General features: G+C 38.2%; 1 protein-coding gene across 1 annotated transcript; it reads right to left on the bottom strand.

Moving 5' to 3' along the window:
• Nucleotides 1-11,813: 11,813 nt before the first annotated feature.
• LOC139105467 (uncharacterized) lies at nt 11,814-12,728 on the bottom strand. Its single transcript, XM_070661574.1, has 2 exons — nt 12,605-12,728; nt 11,814-12,500 (listed from the first exon to the last, which is right to left on the bottom strand). The coding sequence occupies exons 1-2, from the start codon at nt 12,704-12,706 to the stop codon at nt 11,898-11,900; spliced, it is 705 nt and encodes a 234-aa protein (XP_070517675.1). The 5' UTR covers nt 12,707-12,728; the 3' UTR covers nt 11,814-11,897.
• Between the last annotated feature and the right edge of the window lie 7,835 nt (nt 12,729-20,563).

Here is a 20,563-nt window from a genome sequence, read left to right as displayed (position 1 = left end):
ATTGAAGTAATCTGTGAAGAGTCAAACCATCAATGTTAAACGCTGCTATACCAGTAGGTGCTGCTAAAGCGGTATCTTTGTTGAGATTATGCTTAATCCAACATTTAATCGTTTTAATTAAGAAACTTTTTCCAGTTCCACCTTCTCCACTAACATATAAACGTAATATCGAATCTTTCGATTTTACCGTATCAATGACTCTATTAAATAGTTAATCCGCATTTAATTTTACTATCATTTCTGAAACATCGATATTATCTATTTTCTCACCAAGATCTCTAAAATCTTGCATCGCTTCACCAGCTTCTATATTTTGAATACCAATCGGATTATCAGGATCATCCTGAGACACATTCTTTTGTTGTAATTCTTCATCAGTTTGCTGAACCAACTGTTTTGCATTTTCAAATGCTTTTTGCAATTCTTGTACCTTTTCGTGATATTGCAATGCCTCTGTAAAATGTAATTTTGCTCTTTTAAATGCTTCCGCATAAGTGTCAAAATTATCTTTAAGATCGTTTAAATTTCGCCATGGTTTAAGCATAAGAAGTAAAGAAAAGAAATAATTTTTGGGCTGTGTTTCAACATTGTATTTATAGTGATTAATAAGACATGCACATCGTCGTCGTTTAAGAAAATGTTTACTATCTATTTTATAATATTTAGGTATATTATTCTTTGGCTCGATTGTCGTGATATCATACCATTGGGCGAACTCGTAAAGAGACATAGATTCCATTTCTTCCACACTTTGTGGATAATAATCATCTACTAAAGCTGGACAAAATAAATCTGTGGATTCATTATCAAGAGCTTCAATCTCTTTACGACTTTTTAACTTTTTTTGTCGTATACGATTAACGGTCAACCATTTAATAGTTGTATTACGATCGGTTCCATATAAAGGAATGCTTAATAATGTATCTGCAGCTTCAAGAGCTCCACATTCCCTATTAGTTAAGGATCGTAAACCATAATTCCAAAGAACACTGGCCAATGATTAACTTTTACTATTTTTACAATTCTCAAGATTAAAGTCAGACAATTCACTTTTCCCTGCTTTATTTACTTAGTAATATACCATGTTAATAATGTCGACTTTTCACCAATAAATTGTATATCCATATTTCCTTCCCATGCAGTAAGGAGCATGGGATTATAATCATTAATATCAACTTCATCTTTCGTTCGAGGAAGATCATACAATCTACTTTTATGTTTCAATTGCTTTCTACCTGCTATTGCAGTTGCAACATTTCTCATATACAATATTTTACTAACAGGTTGTGGAAATCCGAAACGACACCTACGAATAACTTTTCGTCCTACTTTTTTTGAACGTAGACAGTAATCATTGTCTGTGTCGTTGATGCTTATCAACACGACTGTACAATAATGGTGCAATATTTTTATCTAGCTTCTTGCAACTAATGTATTGTAAAATAAGTTTTGAAACTTCTTCTACAGAAGATTCTTCAAAAATTGGCGCATTTTTTATCCAAATTAATAAATGGAAATGTTGTATACCTCTACTTTGATATTCTCGTCGCCAAAAATAGTGCGTTACTTCTCCGATCGGAAAATCTTTCGAACAAATAAAATCTATCATCGTTCGAAATTTATTATCCAAAAATCTGGATGTTGATATAGGATCTTTAGCAACAAGTACACTGGTACTCAATGAACAATTTTGCCATCCATTAACTTCGCGAATATATTCACCTAAATCGTCCCATAACCATTCACTAGGACTTAACGTTAAGAACCATGTTGCAGGTCCATAATGTCGTGTCATATAATCTAAATTGCTTCTTGGTCGACGCCAATAACGCTCTGTATTTCGAAGTGCGGAGAATATTTAAATTAAACTCCAACAATTCTTTCGACATAGCTTCTAAATATTCAGCAGCCGCATAACGGCTTCGTGAATCAATTATATTCATTTTAGGATAAATTCTACGATTTAACTGACGAATATTTGCCCTATGTAACAAATAAAATAAGTACTGTTGATTCAATCTAAATTGTGGATACTTAGACGTCAAACGACATTTAATATATTCATGCTCTTGAAGTTTGATCGGCCTTTCTTCATCATATTGACCATTTTTACCGAATGGATATAAATCTGGAAAACATATCAAATCCAAATTCTTTTCACGATTATCCAAAGGAACATTTTGAATTTTTAACATTTGATGAAAAGCAGTAGCAGTTTTATTTTCTTTTTTTTCATATAATGGATATATAGTATATTGCTCGTAGTAACTGTCACTGTCATCTTCTTGAGTTAACATAGCCATGTGCTGAAGTAATTTATTTTCTAGACAATTTTTTATTTCTTGCGTTCGTAAATTTAAATCATTTAACAATTTACATTCTTCATTAAATGAAGCTTTTGTATAATTTTCTGTTTCTTCAACATAAAATTTTACATTATTAAAATTTTCTAAATTCAATTGATTATGAGTATTAGGAAATACGATGCCAGAATATAAAAAGTTACGTTCTGTCAGCCATTTTAAAGCTTGATATATTTTTCTTAAATTTACTAAATCTTCCCAAATAACTTTTGACTTAGTTGGAATACTTCGAACTAAAATACACAATTCGGAATTTAAATTAATCGGATCAGTTTTTGCACATAATTTATTAAAAGTTTCTTCTAGAGGTAGTGGTAAATAAAAAGTTGAACCTTTAACCTTTGTATTTTTGTCTTTCGGAATAACTTATGAAAAACTGTTCCCATTTTAACCACAGTCTGAAAAGCTTTAGCTCTCTGTATAAGTATTTTCTCAAATTCGTTAAGAGAAGATATACACTCCGGTACATCATTTGCGAATAAATTATTTAGAATACAATAAACAGGCAACAGTTCGCTACGAAATTTCTTATCACATTAATGACATATGTATTCAGGATTAATTTTTTGTTGATCTACATATGCCATTAAATTGTTTCAAATTGGATTACTTTTACGTGTTTGAACTTTATTATTAACTTTAGAAATATTTTTCTTGTAACAAAGTCTTTCACACGATATACAAATATATCGTGGTGTATCAAGAAAACGTTTATTCAAAGCTTTAAACGCATCTTGATATTTAGAAATAATATCATTATCGCTTACGATTATATGAGTTTGCTGATGCTTGTACATATCTGCTTTTTCTTGTATTGAACTTATAATTTTTTTTAGTTTATCAACTTCACCACAAGTTAATGCTTCGTCCAACTGTAACGTTTTTTGATAAGAACTATAAAGTTGGTAAAGCAAACATCTAATATATCTCACTTTTGGGAAATGCGGTGATAATAATTGAACTGGAATAACATAGCTTTACAAAGATTTAAATTAATGTAACAGCTATGTGCGTGACCCTTTTTAGAATTTTCTAAATTTTTATCAAAAATTGTTACAGTGCAATCGTGAATTCTTTGTATTAGTTCTGGAATTTTCCTCAAAGTACACTTATTTATAGCTTCTAACAATTTTTGATATCGTTCGATTAGAAGCGGATCATTAACTTTACATAAAGTACCGCATAACCACGATTTTTTTGCTCGAGCTTCTACCAAAGGTAACGTATTAACAATTTGTCCTCTCGTATTTAACATTAAAGGTTCCGTTACATTAACTTTGGATGAATTAATATCACAATACGTCGAATCAACGAAATAATTTTCAGACGAAGCTGTATGTCTAGATATACCACAAAATGCACTTATTTTGTCATCAACTGTAATACATTCTGCAGCAACAGACAAACATGTTTCAGATCTATTTTTGAGTTTAGCTAATATTTTATACATATTACGAACAAAATTATCTCTAATATTGAAACACCACCGAACAATTTGTTCTGCTTTCAATCTTTTATCAATATAAGATTTATTACTATTAGTAATACCTTGTTTGTATAAAATATGTATCACATATGTCTCAAAAGAATTATGAGTTCTTAAATTTTTTGTGGATCTAAATTCTGCATATTTTTTAAATATATTTTTGACAGGATTACTATTTTCCACTGCAACTGTGGACTCTAATTTTTGTTTCTGGTAGTATTGCTTATTATAAAGCCACTTACGCTCTGAGTGCAACCTGTAGAACGTTTTTTGTCTTTTTTGCACATGCTCTGAATTGAAAAAATAAAATATTCGTTTTCGTAAATGTTCTTTTTCTTTATTTTTTATGTATAAACATTGTTTTTTTATGCGATAAATTTCTTTTTTCCGTGCATAATTTTCTCTCCGTTTAGCAAGCTTATATTCGTTACTATTTTCACAGTCTTCTTTCTGTTTAGCACGTTTATTTTTTCTCTTATTATGTTCACATGGTTTTCTCTGTTTAACAATATTATTTACCGAATCTTCTTTATATTTACGCCGCTTTTTAGCACCTTTATTTTTTTCATCTTCATAATTTTGACAGCGTTTTATAGCACATCTCTTTAAATTTTGCGCATAATTCACTTGGTCATTATCATGTACATTGTCTTCTTGCTGACATTGTTTATTTTTATTAATATTATTTAATTTTTGTAATTGCTTCTTATCATATTGTCGTTTTATACGTTTCTTTGTTGCGTCTAACTCTTTTGCTCTTACTACAGCTAATGGTAACACTTTCTGTATTACGCCACATTGCAAATCTTGTGGAAAATGCTCTATCACATTAGATTCAAAAATTTTTAATAAATGCAAACGCATTTTACTCCAATCATACTTTACTTTCTCGGGTTTTATATTGAATAATAACGAAACGGCGAAAGCTATGGCAAAAACACCGCAATCGTCACTATTTGGTTGTTTCTGAACAGAAGGAAATATAATTGAATTCTTTTTTTGAAAACTATATGTTGGAAACAACCTTGATAACATTATTAAATGATCTTCATGTACATTGTTTAAATTTAATGAATCATAAATAAATATACGTTTTGCATTGTAATAACTACATACCCAATGTTGTTGACTATATAATATTTGTATATGTTTTTTGTTCGGAGAGACAGGATTTATTGTTTGTGGTAATTGTATCCGCCACGTTGAAACAGGTATATAATCTAAATGGTTTTCTATCAGATTGTTAAAATGATCCATATGGACATCACTTAACCAATCTCCCCGAGTAATTTCATCTTTTTCTTTAAGTTGTAAAATAACTTTTGTTTTGTTTTGAAAACATGTTATTTAAGTTACTAATTTGTATTTATAAACAACAAAGCAATCGTTTTGTGCAGGCACACAACGGTTTATATTTTTTGGCACAAAAGCAGACTATGTTCTTTGGTGCAGATACAACGTATAATCTTTGGCACGGAAATAGCCTATGTTTTAGCACAGAAGTAGCTTATATTCTTTGGCGCAAATAAAGTATATATTCTTGGGCGCAACTGCAGCCTATATTCTTTAGCGCAAATGCGGCCTATACTCTTTGACAAAAATGCAGCCTATATTTTTTGGCGCACAGCAGCCTAAGTATGTAAGCGCACAGCCGTTTACGATTGTAATCGCACAGCAGTCTACGTATGTAAGCGCACAAGCCGCCTACAATTGTAAGCGCACAGAGCCGCCTACGTTAGTAAGCGCACAGCAGCCTACGTATGTAAGCGCACAGCCGCTGTTGAGTAATCATATTTCTCGCCATACATTCACTTATAGTTCATTATTTTAGTATGGCGTGGCAGGACTTATGTTCTTTATTACACATTAATTGTATCCACTCTTTATATTTTGTTCACACAGTTCTTTTTACTCGTCATTTATATGCAACCAAAACTTATAATATTGTTATTTGTTACTTTTAGATCGGGCCGTATTTTTTACCTCCTCGTCTAAACGGAGAGCGCTACGCACATTTCTTAGAAAATGATCTTCCGCCGCTAGTAGGAATATAAACACCGGTTCTGGATCACCTCGTGTTAGTTTATACGTGTGACCTATGGCGAGGGGTAATGACGTCACGCGGGGAGGGGGGTGTTAATCGTTCCCTCTCGCTCGCACTCGTTCGCGCCGCCCATCATCTCCTCTCGCTCGCACTCGTTGAACGCATGGAGCGGTTCTGGATCACTACGTGTTAGAGTATCCATGTGACCTAGGGCGAGGGGTGATGATGTCACGCGGGGAGAGGGGGTGTTAACGGTTCTGGGTCCGTGAGACCTAGGGCAAGGGGCAATGACGTCATACGGGGAGGGGGTGGGTATTTTATAAATCGCCCCTGTGTCGGCGATTCTAGGAACGAATTGTTTAGAAAATAATAACATCGAAACACTGAAATGCACAACATCGAAACACTGAAATGCGATATTATTTTTAAAAAATGATAAGCGCGGCGGCGGCAAGCGGTGGATCGCAAGGTATCGCGCACAGCGTCCCCTCGATAACGATGCGACTCGATCGGAGGAAATTTCGTTACTGAACACGCGCGAGCGTGTTCATCAATCTTTTAATTTAATCCCCCTCTTTTCCAAATTGTATTTAATTTAATCCCCCCTCTTTTCCAAATTGTATTACTTTTTTAAATGCTTCGAGACAAAATCTCCTCTCACTCGCACCCGTTGAACGCACAAGTGTCGCGCGCCCAGCGTTTTCTCTCGCTCGCACTCGTTGAACGCAAAGTATGGCGCGCTCATCGTTCCCTCTCGCTCGCACCGTTGAACGCACAAGTGTCGCGCGCCCAGCGTTTTCTCTCGCTCGCACTCGTTGAACGCAAAGTATGGCGCGCTCATCGTTCCCTCTCGCTCGCACCCGTTGAACGCACAAGTGTCGCGCGCCCAGCGTTCCTTTCGCTCGCACCCGTTGAAAGCAAAGTATCATGCGCCCCATCGTTCCTCTCGCTCGCACTCGTTAAGCGTGCAAGTATCATCCTCCAACTAAAGATTTTTTAAATAGATTTTTTAAATAGATTTTTTAAATAGATTTTTTAAATAATATTCATGTTGATCCGTTGCAACGGATCACGCTGTGATCTAGAAAGCAGGCAACCTCACTCATTCTATTGCTCCTCCGTTATCTCTAAATTCCTTAAGTGTAACTCTCTCATTCTTTCACCCTCAAATAAGTTTTTGTTCGCTCGCTCTTATTCACGCGTTTGTCACCATTGACTACGACTCGCGTGATCCTTTTGCGGAGTATCTCGCTTTGAAATATAATATTAAACAAAACTGTAAACTATGAAGATACATAACTGTGTAGGCTCAGGGCTCAAGTGTTTATTCCTCTTCTTATTTTAACGATAAGAAAATTTTTGAAGATGTTGCGACGTTGCGACGTTGCAAGGAAGTTTTGTGCCGAGAGGCCAGTACGATTTAAACGTTCGGACAGTTTAGTTTCAATTGACAGTGAAAAAAAGAATATTTTTGAAAAATGGGGAAAGAAAGAATTTCGGAAGGACTGGATGAAGATATTAGTGAGGACGACTTCAGACCTTTACGCTTCTTTAACTTTTTGAATGATGACAACGATGACAATAACGCTAATGATGACAATAACGCTAATGATGACAATAACGCTAATGAAGTTTTGGAGGCTCGTGCAAAATCATATGGGTGAGGTGGAAGAGGAAAATAGAGAAAATCCTGAGGAAGAAAATGAAGAAGAATCAGCGTCTGAAGGAGATTTTATGACGGAGATGCAACAAATGTTCGATCAGATGTTTAGTGAAATCGGTGATGATGTTGCAATAACTGAAGTCACCACCGAAATCACCAATCAGACAATGCACTGCCGCATCTTTTTTTATTATACTAACGATTATCTATTTTACTGTATACCATGCTTTATGGATGAACAGTTATTAGTGCATGAAGACTTTAAAATGGTGAGATGTCACCGCACCGAAACATATGAAGTTCTTCTGATTGAACAAGTCTTCAACTGCGATAAGTGTAATAATTCATTGGCAATTATTATAAACTCAGATATGTGTCAGTCATGCAATCCATAAATGTCACCAGTACCTTTGTCATCACCACTGCCTTTGTCGTCACCACTGCTTTTGTCGTCATCGTCACTGTCATCATCGTCGTCGTTTGTCATCATAGCTCATGTTGTTTTTTTATGCTCATGTTTTTTTTTATGCTCATGTCGTTTTTATCAATTGCTGCTCATGCGGAAAATAATTCCTTGGACAAAGATAAAGGAGCTCCACGAATTATGGAATCTATAATTGGTAAGTATTAAAAACAAAATAAAAAAAAATTTGTTATTTATGTATAATATTATTAAAAAAATTTTTTCTATTACAGAAGAATTATTTTTGGTGTGAAGCCGTCACTTTCATCAAATTACAAAAAGCGTGAAGCCAACGTCACCGGCGCCTTCATCATAATCATCACCATAATCATCATCACTATAATCATCATCACTATAATCATCATAATCATCATTGTCATCATTGCCATCACTGTCATGATCATCTGTATCACCATCGTTATATTAATCATTCATTCATTCATTTATGTAAAATCGCTAATGTATATTGTCATGCGTATGTATTCTAGCGTAGTATATAAGATTTTATACAAATCATGTATTAGAGACTAAAAAATATGTAAAAAATCTGAGCTCTAGGAGCAGCACGAGCTCTCATTATTTTTTTCCATACAGTTTAAATGTTAATGTTAGTGGATAAAATAAATCTTACAGAAACACTAAAGATTAGTATGAGAATTAAAAATATAAAATCCGGGTGCTTTTGTGTCTTTAATTCTGATAATAGTCTTTAGTGTTTCTGTAAGATTTATTTTATCCACCAACATTCGCAATGTATGGGAAGAAAATTAATGAGAGCTCGTGCTGTTCCTTGAGTTTTCAGATTGTACACTGCTAGGATTTAGCTCTTACCATTCCTTGACTTTTAATATTTGTACATCGCTAGGATTTTTGTAGATAAAATGTAACTATTGTATAAAGAATAACTGGTATAGAATAATATAATTTAAAAATAAGTAGTAAAATGTTAAAAAAAGCTGCGATAAATGCAATAACATGAAAATGTATAATTTAAAAATATAATTAATAAAAAAATGATAAAAATGGAAAACTTTTTAGTAAAATTTTTTGAAAACACCTTGTATTGTTTGCATTTCTTTTCACTTAGTCTCTTGTTCAATTATCGCTCTCACTCACACTCTATCGCGCTCTCACTCACATCCCTTGTTAGCAATCACTTCAAGATGTGTAGCATGCATGGGTTTCGCTAGATGCGATTCTTTTTTATACCTGTGGTAAAAAAAAAATCTCATGTTCTTTCAAGATTCGTTTCAAGATTCGTTTCAAGATGCATAATGTTCTACATGCCTGTGCGTTAAAAAATCTTTTTTTTTCTCGTATTCATTCTTGCCATTCGGTATTGCGTTTAAGTGTCGTTCACGCTCTCACTCTTTCACGCTCTCACTCACACCCGTTAGAAATCGTTTCAAGATGTTATCGCTAGATACACATGCCTATGTGATGAAAATCTTTTGCGTCTTTTTTCGTCACTGGATCCTTTATATTGCATGACCATGCTTCAGTCTCGTACGAGTATTTCAGTTAGGAAGAAGTTTTTTGAGGAAGGAAGTAGAAATTTGTGAGAAAGAAAGTAGAATTTTGTAAGGAAAAAAGCAGAAATTAAAAAGAAAAAAATGTCTTATTTTGGACAACAACGTAAGTACTTTAATAGTATTTATAAATGTATTGTATATTATTCTTTTAATTTTTTATTTTTAGCAAAGCAGCAGATGTGTGTCAATTTCAAAAAAGGATGTTGTAATAATCCAATCTGCAAGTTTGTACATAATTATAGGTATTGTTTTAAATACCAAAATACCAAGTGTACAATCGCGAAGTGCAGATATCTCCATGTAACGAGCGTAGCACAAGCTCGTTACGAAACCACTGGCGTGATGACGGATCAGTTAAGATATGAGATTGGGCGTACTCTACAAAATACGAACATTTGTGGAGACTATAAGAATGGTCAATGTTCGCGTGAAAATTGTCAGCGCCGGCATATCGGGCACCAAGACGTGTTAGATTGTGTGGTGTGCTGCGAGACAATAGTGAGGGACACATTTGGTGCAGCAAATTGTGGGCACATATTTTGCAGCACCTGTGCATTAAAATGTAAGGGACCTTTCCAAAACGATGACGTTTTAATAGTGGTGTGTCCGGTATGTCGGTGCGTAGACGAATATGAACAGTTACTCTAAGATTAAGGCTAATGTTTTTTTGACAGTTATGTTTATTGCTTTTTGATGTTTTTCACGTTTTTGTTGTTTTTCACGTTTTTGATGTTTTTTCACGTTTTTATGTTTTTCACTGCTTTTTTGATTTTACGCTATTGTAGTATATTGCGTTTTATAATTTAAGATAATTATAATATGACATAGTATAAGATAACATTTGCGTTTTTAGTATATAAGTTAATGTATCCACCACGTTTTAGTATATAAGTTTAATATTTTTGCGATAATTAGATTTTGATGTTTTTAAAAGAATAAATGCATTTTTTTTTAATTAATAAAAAAATTAAAATTTATTTTTGAAAAAAAATAAAATTTTTTTCTTTTAGGTACATATAATTAAAAAACTAAACTTATAATTTTAAAAATATAAAATTTATTTTTTCATAAAACTAAAATTATTTTTTTCTTAACATATCAAATTAAAAACATATAAAAATAACTAAAACTTACAAACTAAAAAATTTTTGCATATAAAATATCAAAATTACATATATAATTAAAAACAAAGAAGTTAAAACTAAAAAAATGTTTATAAAATTAAAAAAAAACTACTAAAAAACGTACAATGAAAACTTACAACTAAAACTTACAACTAAAACTTACAACTAAAACTTACAACTAATTGACATTTTTTTTTAATTGTGATCTGAAACAAAAAATGTTTTATTAAAAGATGTGTAAAAATAAAAACAATAAAAATATGTACTTACATAAATTTCTTCTTAGTTTAAACTCTTTGCACACTATGCAACGATATGCCGGTATAGGGCCGAATAAATAGAACGGCAGTTCATTGATGCACAGTGTGCAATATGTGTGCTCACACACAAGACCTTGTATTGCCGTAATATGCGGCACCATGCAAAAATTGCATCTAGGCATTTGATCTTCTGTAAATAAAAATTATAAAATTAAAAAATTATAAAAAAATTTATAAAAATAGTTTTTAAAAATAAAAAATATTTTTAAAAATAGAAAAAACTTACTTTGAAATTTGTTATTTTTGCATGAGATGCAGTCCCATATGCATTCTCCGATTAATAATTTTGTACATGTATGCGGTTGTGCTTCCTTCGGGTACGTTTCTCGTAATAAAAATGCGATGCGTTTTAATTCGTGGTATATCCCTCATCGTCATTGGTCGCACAAGGTTGTTAATATCATCCACCTCATCTTGCGTGAGGTGGACGAATTCATGACCGACCGGCTAAGCACGATGCCTTTGTACCGCCGGATTTCGTGATGCATTTACTCAGCTCTCGAACATACACGGATTAAGTAATCTCGACAACTCATGATGGTAAATTGGAAAAAAAAAAATAACAGGAGCTTTGGAAAAAATAGGAGCACAAAAAAAAAAAAACAACAAGAGCACAAAACAATAAAAAGCAAAACAAAAAAAAGCAAAACAATAAAAAGCAAAAAAACTGCAGTCTACACTCTCCGACTGACAAGTGAACAGTGAGAAAAAATATGTGCTGCGTTTCTATTCCCCACCCCGTTTCCATAAGTGTGTTCGTAAATGCGCTCATGATTAGAAGCGGATATACATATGAACGAACCTAAGGTCCTTTTTAACACCCTTTTTACACACCGCACATAACGATATTGTTTTTTCACTGTGTTTGCGATGCAACTGATTCAGTCGGCGTTTTATCCCATTTAAATTTTTTTTGCAATACCTATTTGTATAAATAATGTAGATACATCTATCATAGGCACGTTTTCCGTTTGCCCGCCTCTGAGATATGAAACAAGTGCAGCATTGTCACTGAGAACATCATTGATAATGATCCATCCCTGCGTTTTTTCCATGATGATTTTTGCGTGCACAACCTCCTGCTCCGTCCATACCTGAGCTCGCAGAGGCAAGATTCCATTTAAAACACATGGTATTGCTTGCCACCTCATTTCATGGAATTGGCTCTCTAGTCGTAAACATTCATGCGGCATTCTTTCAGTTGTGCGAGCCCAGTCGCGAAGATTTACAGTAATCGAAGTAGCACCGACGTACTCGATGATCCCTCTTTGCCATTTTGAACCTTCGCGGATGGCAACGAGAGTTCCTATTATTATTTCATTCGGTGACAGTATCAGTTGAGATGCTGCAAATCTCATGCGTAAGGCCATTCGTTCCAGCATTTCCTTATGAGCTGCTTCATCGTTGATTAATTTCACCCAAAACATTGTAGGTGATTGTACGCGTACCACGCGTACCTCAATCGGCCAAGTGGACAGCTGTCTTACGTCGATGTTGGAAATCATCTGAAAAAATAAATTAAAAAATTTAAAAAAGTATAAAATTATAAATTTTTATGTATTAAAATGGTTTTAAAAATATTTAAGAATATATAAGAATATATACTTACAATTTTTGGTGACAAACGATGACGATCAATTACTGATGAGTGGTTGCAAGGAACTGACTGCTCGACGGTTGAAGGATTCATCTTGAGCCAAATTGTTTTCATGTTTATAGAGATAAAAATTATCATTCTCACTCACTTTGCCCTCGTAAACATATGTGCACTCGCTTCAACCCTCATTTATAAAATAGACTATGCAGAGATCAAAGGCTGTGCGGCTAAACGCAAAGACTCTGCAAAACAGAGGGTAGTTGCTATTCGATGGGTGTACATTTCTTTTGTCGGAAAGAAATAAGTCAACGTTTTTAATTCCGAGAAGTAAAAGTTTTTTAAAATAATTTTAGACGAGGGTAACCGAATTTTTATCTGAAAGAGATAAGCTAACGGTTTTTACTAACGGTTTTTAATATTAGCAAATGACTCAATATAATTTGAGAGAGGGTAAGAAATGAAATCACATGATTAATTGGTAGTAAGGGTAGGATATAATGCATTCGTTATACCTCTTTTGTCACAATGCGTGAATCTCATTAGTGATTGAGCGATCGACGACTATGTATGAAATGAACAACGAAGAAATCGAAGTTGATGAAGAAATAGAAGTTGATGAAGAAATCGAAGTTGATGAAAAATCGATTCATCCCTTGTCGGAGGATAGTGCTTGCAACACCGACGACGATGAAATGGTTGAAAATACTACGCGGAAAACGATCAATTTGCAGAATTTAAGCGCGATTACTCCGCGTACGAAATTTTGCGCTATATATTTTTATTACGGTGACGAGCGAGGATACAACGTGTGCGCTTCTTGTTTGATATCGATGCAATACGATTTATATGACCCCATCTTCAAGATTCGCAAACACGTTGTAGGATCCTATGACAGTCTCTACGGTACGTGGTGCTCGAATTGCAAAGCTGCAACGTTTGTTATAATCTCGTGTGATATGTGCCCGGTGTGCACAACTGCGTGAACGAGCAATGTACTTCGATTCTACATTCGCGTTAATTGCTAATGTAGTTTTTTTTATTTATTGCTAATGTTGTCTTGCTTATGTCGTTGTTTTTTGTTGTATTTATCGCTAATGTTGTTGTTTTGTTGTATTTATTGTTAATGCCGTATTTATCGTTAATATCGTTGTCTTTGTCGTACTTATTGCTACTGTTGTTGTCTTTCAACTTTTGAGTGCGCGAGACGTATGATAAACATAAAAATGGATCGAAGTCTCCTCGAAGAAGAAGCGTCAACTCCTGCAGGCTAACACCGTGACTACCTTGGTAGAATTTTTCACTTGGGCTGAAAGATGTGACGAGCTAGTAAATCAGCTCGAGGAACGTAGCCGCGCTAAGCGAGCGCGCGTATCCGTCGGGTGCGCGCAATCCACGGTGGCGAGTATCGCGCGACTCCTGGGTGCCAAGAAACATTTATACGAACGTTACGTGCACCAGGGTGGTGAGTACGCGAGCACTAGTGCTGCCGACGGTGATGGTGACAAAACGACTAATGAACTCGATTGGCGTGAGATCGAGACCGCGTTCAAAAGTCGTATCGCAACGGGTGTGGTGATAAACACAAACTATATCGAGCCGCTGCGATTCCTGGAGGATGCCGGTAACGTGGTATACGAGCGCATACGAGACATCGTGCTTAAAAACAATTGTGTAAAAGTGAATACTGCGTTCAACGGTGAGTTTACGGCTGGGGACAAACGCGCCAACAAAAGTATAACCACGAAAAACTGTGAGATTTTTCAAGAAACGGATGTGCGCGAGTGGTACCGGCTACACGTTGTCGAACCCACGCTGGCTTCTCTCGAGGAGTTTCAGGAGCGTGACAGCGGATGGGCGTTGTCGCGAATTTTGAATTTGATAATCAACGTAAATAAGTACAATCCGATGCGCGTGGGATGCTACGTTACATTGCCACGGAAGTTAGCCGCTAAAAAAGCAGTGATATGTGTAAAGTCGATGGACGATAAGTGTCTCGCGTGGTCGGTAGTGGCGGCTCTGTATCCCGCGAAGCAGAACGTGAATCGGGAATCGTCGTACCCGCATTACACAACGGTGTTGAACGTCGAGGGTGTACAGTTTCCCGCGACTCTTAAAGACGTTGCGAGACTCGAACGATTAAACGATATCTCGATCAATGTGTACGCCACTGAGAGATGTGGAAAAGAAATTAACGTTCTACCTGTACACCTCACTAACGAGAAGAAAGAGAAACATGTAAATTTATTGTACGTACAACGCGACGACGACAACGATAAACAGGAAGTAGGACACTTTGCATGTATCAGTGATCTGTCACGTCTCATCAGCTCACAACTAAGCGGACGCGAGCATCGTAAATATATTTGTGATCGGTACGTATAATTTTGAATATTTCATTTGATTTTTTTTTTAATATATTAAAAAATATTTTATTTTAGGTGTCTTCATTACTTTAATTCGAGCGAGAAATTTAAGATTCATATCGTGGATTGTGGAACTTTAAACAACTGCGCTATACGACTACCTAGCGAGGATGACAAATGGCTCAGCTTTTCCAATCACTACAACAAGGAACGCGTACCATTCATCGTATACGCCGATCTGGAGTGCGTGTTGCGAAAGATCGATCCACCATCGTCGCCGGAGCAAACGACGTTTAACTACCAACGTCATGAAGTATTCAGCGTGGGATACTACGTGCGATGCTCGTTCGACGAGTCGCTGTCAAGATATGAATATCATCGCGGACTCGATTGCATCGAGTGGTTCGTTGAGCAGTTAGTGAAACTGGCTCATCGCGTAAAAATTATAATATTGAAAACCATCCCGATGGAGACTTTGTCGAATATGCAGCGCGAGGAGCATGAGAACGCGACAGTATGCCACGTGTGTGAAAGTCCGTTTGCGGTGGACGAGAAGCGTGTGCGCGATCATTGCCATATGACCGGTCGGTATAGAGGTCCCGCGCACTCAAAATGTAACTTGCAATACCGCGACACGCGTTACATCCCCGTCGTGTTTCATAATTTGTCAGGCTACGACGCACACTTTGTCATAAAGGAAATCACCACGGCGTATGAGGGTAAAGTCGATTTGTTGCCGATAACGAAGGAAAAATACATTTCTTTTACAAAACATGTAAACGATACAGCTAAGGGACAGGACTTGCGAACTGCGATAAAATTGCGCTTTATAGATTCGTACAAATTTTTGAACGCTAGCCTTGACAAATTATCGTCTTTACTCATTAAAGATAAAATGCGAATCTTGCGCGGTGAATTTGCAAAACTTTCAGAGGAAAATTTCAATCTCTTGACACGAAAAGGTATATTTCCGTACGAGTACGTCGACAGCGTTGAAAGATTAAATGAGTCGAGCCTACCGTCGCGCGAATCGTTCTTCAGCTCGCTGACCGGTGACACGGTGAGTGAGACAGATTACGCGCACGCCGAGACCGTATGGCAGCAATTCTCTATTCGAACTTTAGGCGAGTACAGCGATCTGTACCTCAAAACCGATGTATTGTTATTGGCTGACGTATTTGAAAATTTTCGCGATAGATGCGTCGAAAGTTACGGACTCGATCCCGCGCACTATTACACCTTGCCCGGTTTCACGTGGGACGCGATGCTCAAGCATACGCGTATTAATTTTGAACTATTAACTGACATCGATATGGTGATGTTCGTCGAACGCGGTATACGCGGCGGTCTCAGTCAATGCTCCAACAGATACGCGCGAGCTAATAACAGATACATGCGGTCGGGGTACGACTCGTTGAAACCTTCGTCGTACATCGTGTATTACGATGTAAACAACTTGTACGGTTGGGCTATGTGTCAGCCGTTACCGTACGCGGATTTTGAATGGGCCAACGACCAAGAACTCGCGAACCTCGACGTAGACGCGATCGCCGTGGACTCGCCCACGGGTTATATCCTTGAGGTGGATCTCGAGTATCCTGCAAGCGTGCACGACATGCACTCCGATCTGCCGTTCTGTCCCACACGAGAGAAACCACCGGGGGTAAAACATGATAAAAAACTTTTGGCTACGCTGTACGATAAGAAGCGATACATCATACACTATCGCAATCTGCAGCTGTGCACGCGTCATGGTCTTCGCGTCATCAAGGTTTACCGCGCGCTGCGATTCACTCAGTCAGCATGGTTGCGCGATTACATCGAGCTCAACACGCGACATCGAACTCGCGCGACCAATGATTTCGAGAAAAATTTGTTTAAACTTATGAACAATGCGGTGTTTGGTAAAACGATGGAGAACGTACGAAATCGCGTCGACGTTCGATTGCTCTCGCAGTGGGACGGTCGGTACGGTGTGGAAGCGATGATCGCCAAACCTAATTTTCACAGTAGAAGTGTATTCGCGGAAAATTTGGTGGCTGTGGAATTGCGTAAACTCGAGGTAAAATTCGCTAAGCCGATATACGTTGGTATGTCCATACTCGACATATCTAAGGTGTGTTTGTACGAGTTTCATCACGAGTACATGTTACCAACTTTTGGAGACAAATGTAGCGTCATGTATACCGACACGGATAGTCTCGTGTACAGCGTCCAGTGTGACGATGTATACGAGATGATGAAGCGTGATATCGCTCGGTTCGACACGAGCGACTATCCACCTGATAACGCGTACGGTATGCCTCTCGCGAACAAAAAAATACCAGGTTTAATGAAGGATGAGTGCAACGGTGCGATTGTTACAGAATTTGTAGGACTCAGAGCGAAAATGTACGCGATCAAGGTGGACGGTAAAAGTGACACTAAAAAAGCAAAAGGTGTAAAGAGTGGAGTCGTGGCGCGAACTATAACGTTTGACGATTATGTCAAGTGTCTCGAGAATGAGATTGCTATGACTCGCGACCAATCGTGCGTAAGATCGAAATTGCATCAAGTGTACACCATATCCGAGACAAAGATCGCTTTGAGTCCGTATGATGACAAGCGATATCTCGTGCCAGACTCGACCAACACCTTACCATGGGGTCATTATCGCATACCTCTATAATTATATATGTATTACAGATGTATCAAATGTATTATAGATTGCGTTAATGTATTATAGATTGCGTTAATGTATACAGTACACATGTATGTAGTATACAGTACACATGTACGCAGTATGCAGTACACATGTACGCAGTATGCAGTACACATGTACGCAGTACACATGTACGCAGTATGCAGTATGTAGTATGCAGTATGTAGTATGTAGTATGCAGTATGTAGTATGCAGTTTTATATTTTATTATTTTAAATACATCGAATCGCATATAAATGTGTAAAATAATAAGGATATACATCTATGCAGTATATAGTTTTTATTTTTTAAATACATTGAATCGCATATACATGTGTAAAAAATAAAAAAAACTTTATTAAACGATGCTGTTTTTGTCGATCCATGAATTGTGTGATCCATCAAATCCCAACCATTTCACGTAGACCTTGTCACCCTTCTTACGCAGAACCTTCTCCACCAGATATACGTCCGGATGTGTCGCGCGGTGCAACTCATGCTCGTAGAACGCTCCGGCTATCGCCTCACCGCGATAATCCTCGAGCAGATAGGTTGCTGGATTGGTTTGCTGCACCTTGACGATCGTGAAAACCTCGGTGGTCCAATTTGGAGTGTATCCCTTTTCGAAAATCATTTTAAACTTGCTCACGCGTACTTTATCACCGACCCTGAATTTGGCCGGAGCGGCTATCTTTATCGCGCTGTACACGGTGTCAAGAAGTTTCTTGGCGATCTCAGGTGTCACGTCGATGGGCCGCATGCCGATCGTTCGATGCTTGCGCCTATTATACTCGTCTACGAGACGCGGTAGCGCGTCGCACCACTCGTAATTGCCGTTGAGCGTAAACATCTTCCACATAATGTTTTTGAGTGTGCGATTGAATCGCTCAACTACTGACGCCTTTAACACCGAGTACGTTGAGTAATGATTGACACCGCGTTTCGTGAAGAGCCGTTGTACGTCGGTGTTGTAAAACTCTTTTCCCATATCGGTTTGTAAATTTTTCGGACATCGCCCGCTCTTTCGCATCAACTCCGCTAAAGCGTCAGCCGTTTCGCTGCCGCCTTTATTCTTCAGCGGTATTGCCCACGCATACTTGCCGAGTACGTCGATGACGGTGAGAATGTAACGGTAACCTCGGTTGAAACGCGCGTACGGTTGCATCTCGACGATATCAGCCTGCCACAAATCGTCGTATCCCTTGACCACGACGCGTCTTCGCGGAAAGTTTCTTCTCGCCGGGGCGTGTAACTCGTCGACAAGTCGCCTCCTCTCAGGACCCGTGTCGTTAGACTTGCGTGATTTAGACATGATCAATCACGTCCCGCAGCACGCCGATTCTGTCGCTTGATTCCTTCAGTCGATTAATTTATAATCAAACCAGCCTCACGCAGTTCCTCGATAATTGACAGAATTTCATTGTCGTGAGCGTTGTGACCGGCTCGACGCGAAGCATCCAGCAATCTAAGACGATCCACGAGCTCGTTGGGATCGTCCCAGTGCACGTAGTCGATCGCGTGATCATTCAACGTCATGAGGTGAGGTAATCCTTTACCGGAACTTTTTCTTCTCGATTTCTTGGCCGAATCGCCCGACATCAGCGGTGCGATCACCTTCAAATACTTTGAGCCTCTGTTACCCATGACGCGACCGTCGTCGCTGAAATTTTTTTATGCGCGTTCGTCGATTCGAGTATGCTTTTGTAGTGACGTTTATCCGCCTCGGTGTAAGCAGTTACGTCGGGTACCTTCTTGAAAATCAACTCATACAGACCTTCCGTTCCAGGATATCTCTTACCAGCGATGATTATATCGTCGTTCTTATGGTCGAATTCAACGTGTTTGTTTCCGAGCATTACTTTGTTTGTGTCAAAGTATATACCGAAAACGTCGTCGATATTTATTCTTCTGTCACCGCTCGCCGCTTCAAGGTACATCGTTGCCAGCGATACGCTGGGTCGCGGTGTCGATACGCCAGGTCGCGGCGTCGATATGCCGGACCGCGGCGTTGATGTCCGGGGCCGTGGCGTCGACGGAGGTTCAGCGTTTTCGGTCGTAACGTATGAATCGACGGTCGTATCACCAAATGACGGATTAGCTACAATCGTATCACCCAACGTTGCCGATGACAACGAATCGTCAAACGTGACGTTTAAACGCCGTTCAGGTTTTGATGTCGACCACAATCGTCGCTCCAGTTTCGGCGTCAAACGCTCCGATTTTAACTCCATCTTCGGTACCGCGATACCGGATTCCTCGACGGTCTCAACCATCCGTTTTAGAGGTTCGACGATGGGCTTGAGACGCTTCTCCGACGCAATGTCGGCGTCGATCGTGTCGGTTTTTATGGCTCGATGTTTTCTGCGAATCGCCTCGCTCGTCTTCTCGATCTCCCGCGTAATCTTTTCACGCTCGCGCACGTCGTGGTTGTCATCTTTCCCCGTCATATCGATCAATCGATTGTATCCCCTCCGATCTGTTCTCGACAAAGCGTCTTCGATGACTGGATGTCGCGCGATTTCGACAACCTGTTAAATCAACTCGACGGTACCGCGAACACGTCGAATCCTCGCCTGTATCGCCCGTTGTCGAGCGGACTGTCCTTGTCGATCACCGCGAAACCGTGATCGCGTTGCCAGCATTCGCGACACAACACGCTGAACTCGTCGTACGACATGTCGGTGTTGACGTGATCGTTGTACACGTGTTTCAGATTTGTTCCATCCTGTTTGAACAAAATCAGCAGATTTGCGTTATCGCGTATTAGATGCTTGGGTATCCTCGCGTACGACTGACACAGATAAAGCAGTCTACGTTCGAGTGACGACCCATCGCGAAGTACTCCTCACGGCGTCTTGCTTGTCGCACGCGATATCGTCGAAGATGAAAATCGAATGCGGAAGTGCCTCACTCGGTGGAACGACGTCG

Source organism: Cardiocondyla obscurior, linkage group LG09 (assembly GCF_019399895.1).
Source record: "Cardiocondyla obscurior isolate alpha-2009 linkage group LG09, Cobs3.1, whole genome shotgun sequence".
Taxonomy (NCBI): Eukaryota; Metazoa; Arthropoda; class Insecta; order Hymenoptera; family Formicidae; genus Cardiocondyla; species Cardiocondyla obscurior.
Note: the sequence above shows the minus strand (reverse complement) of the source record. Positions and strands in the feature narration are given on the sequence as shown.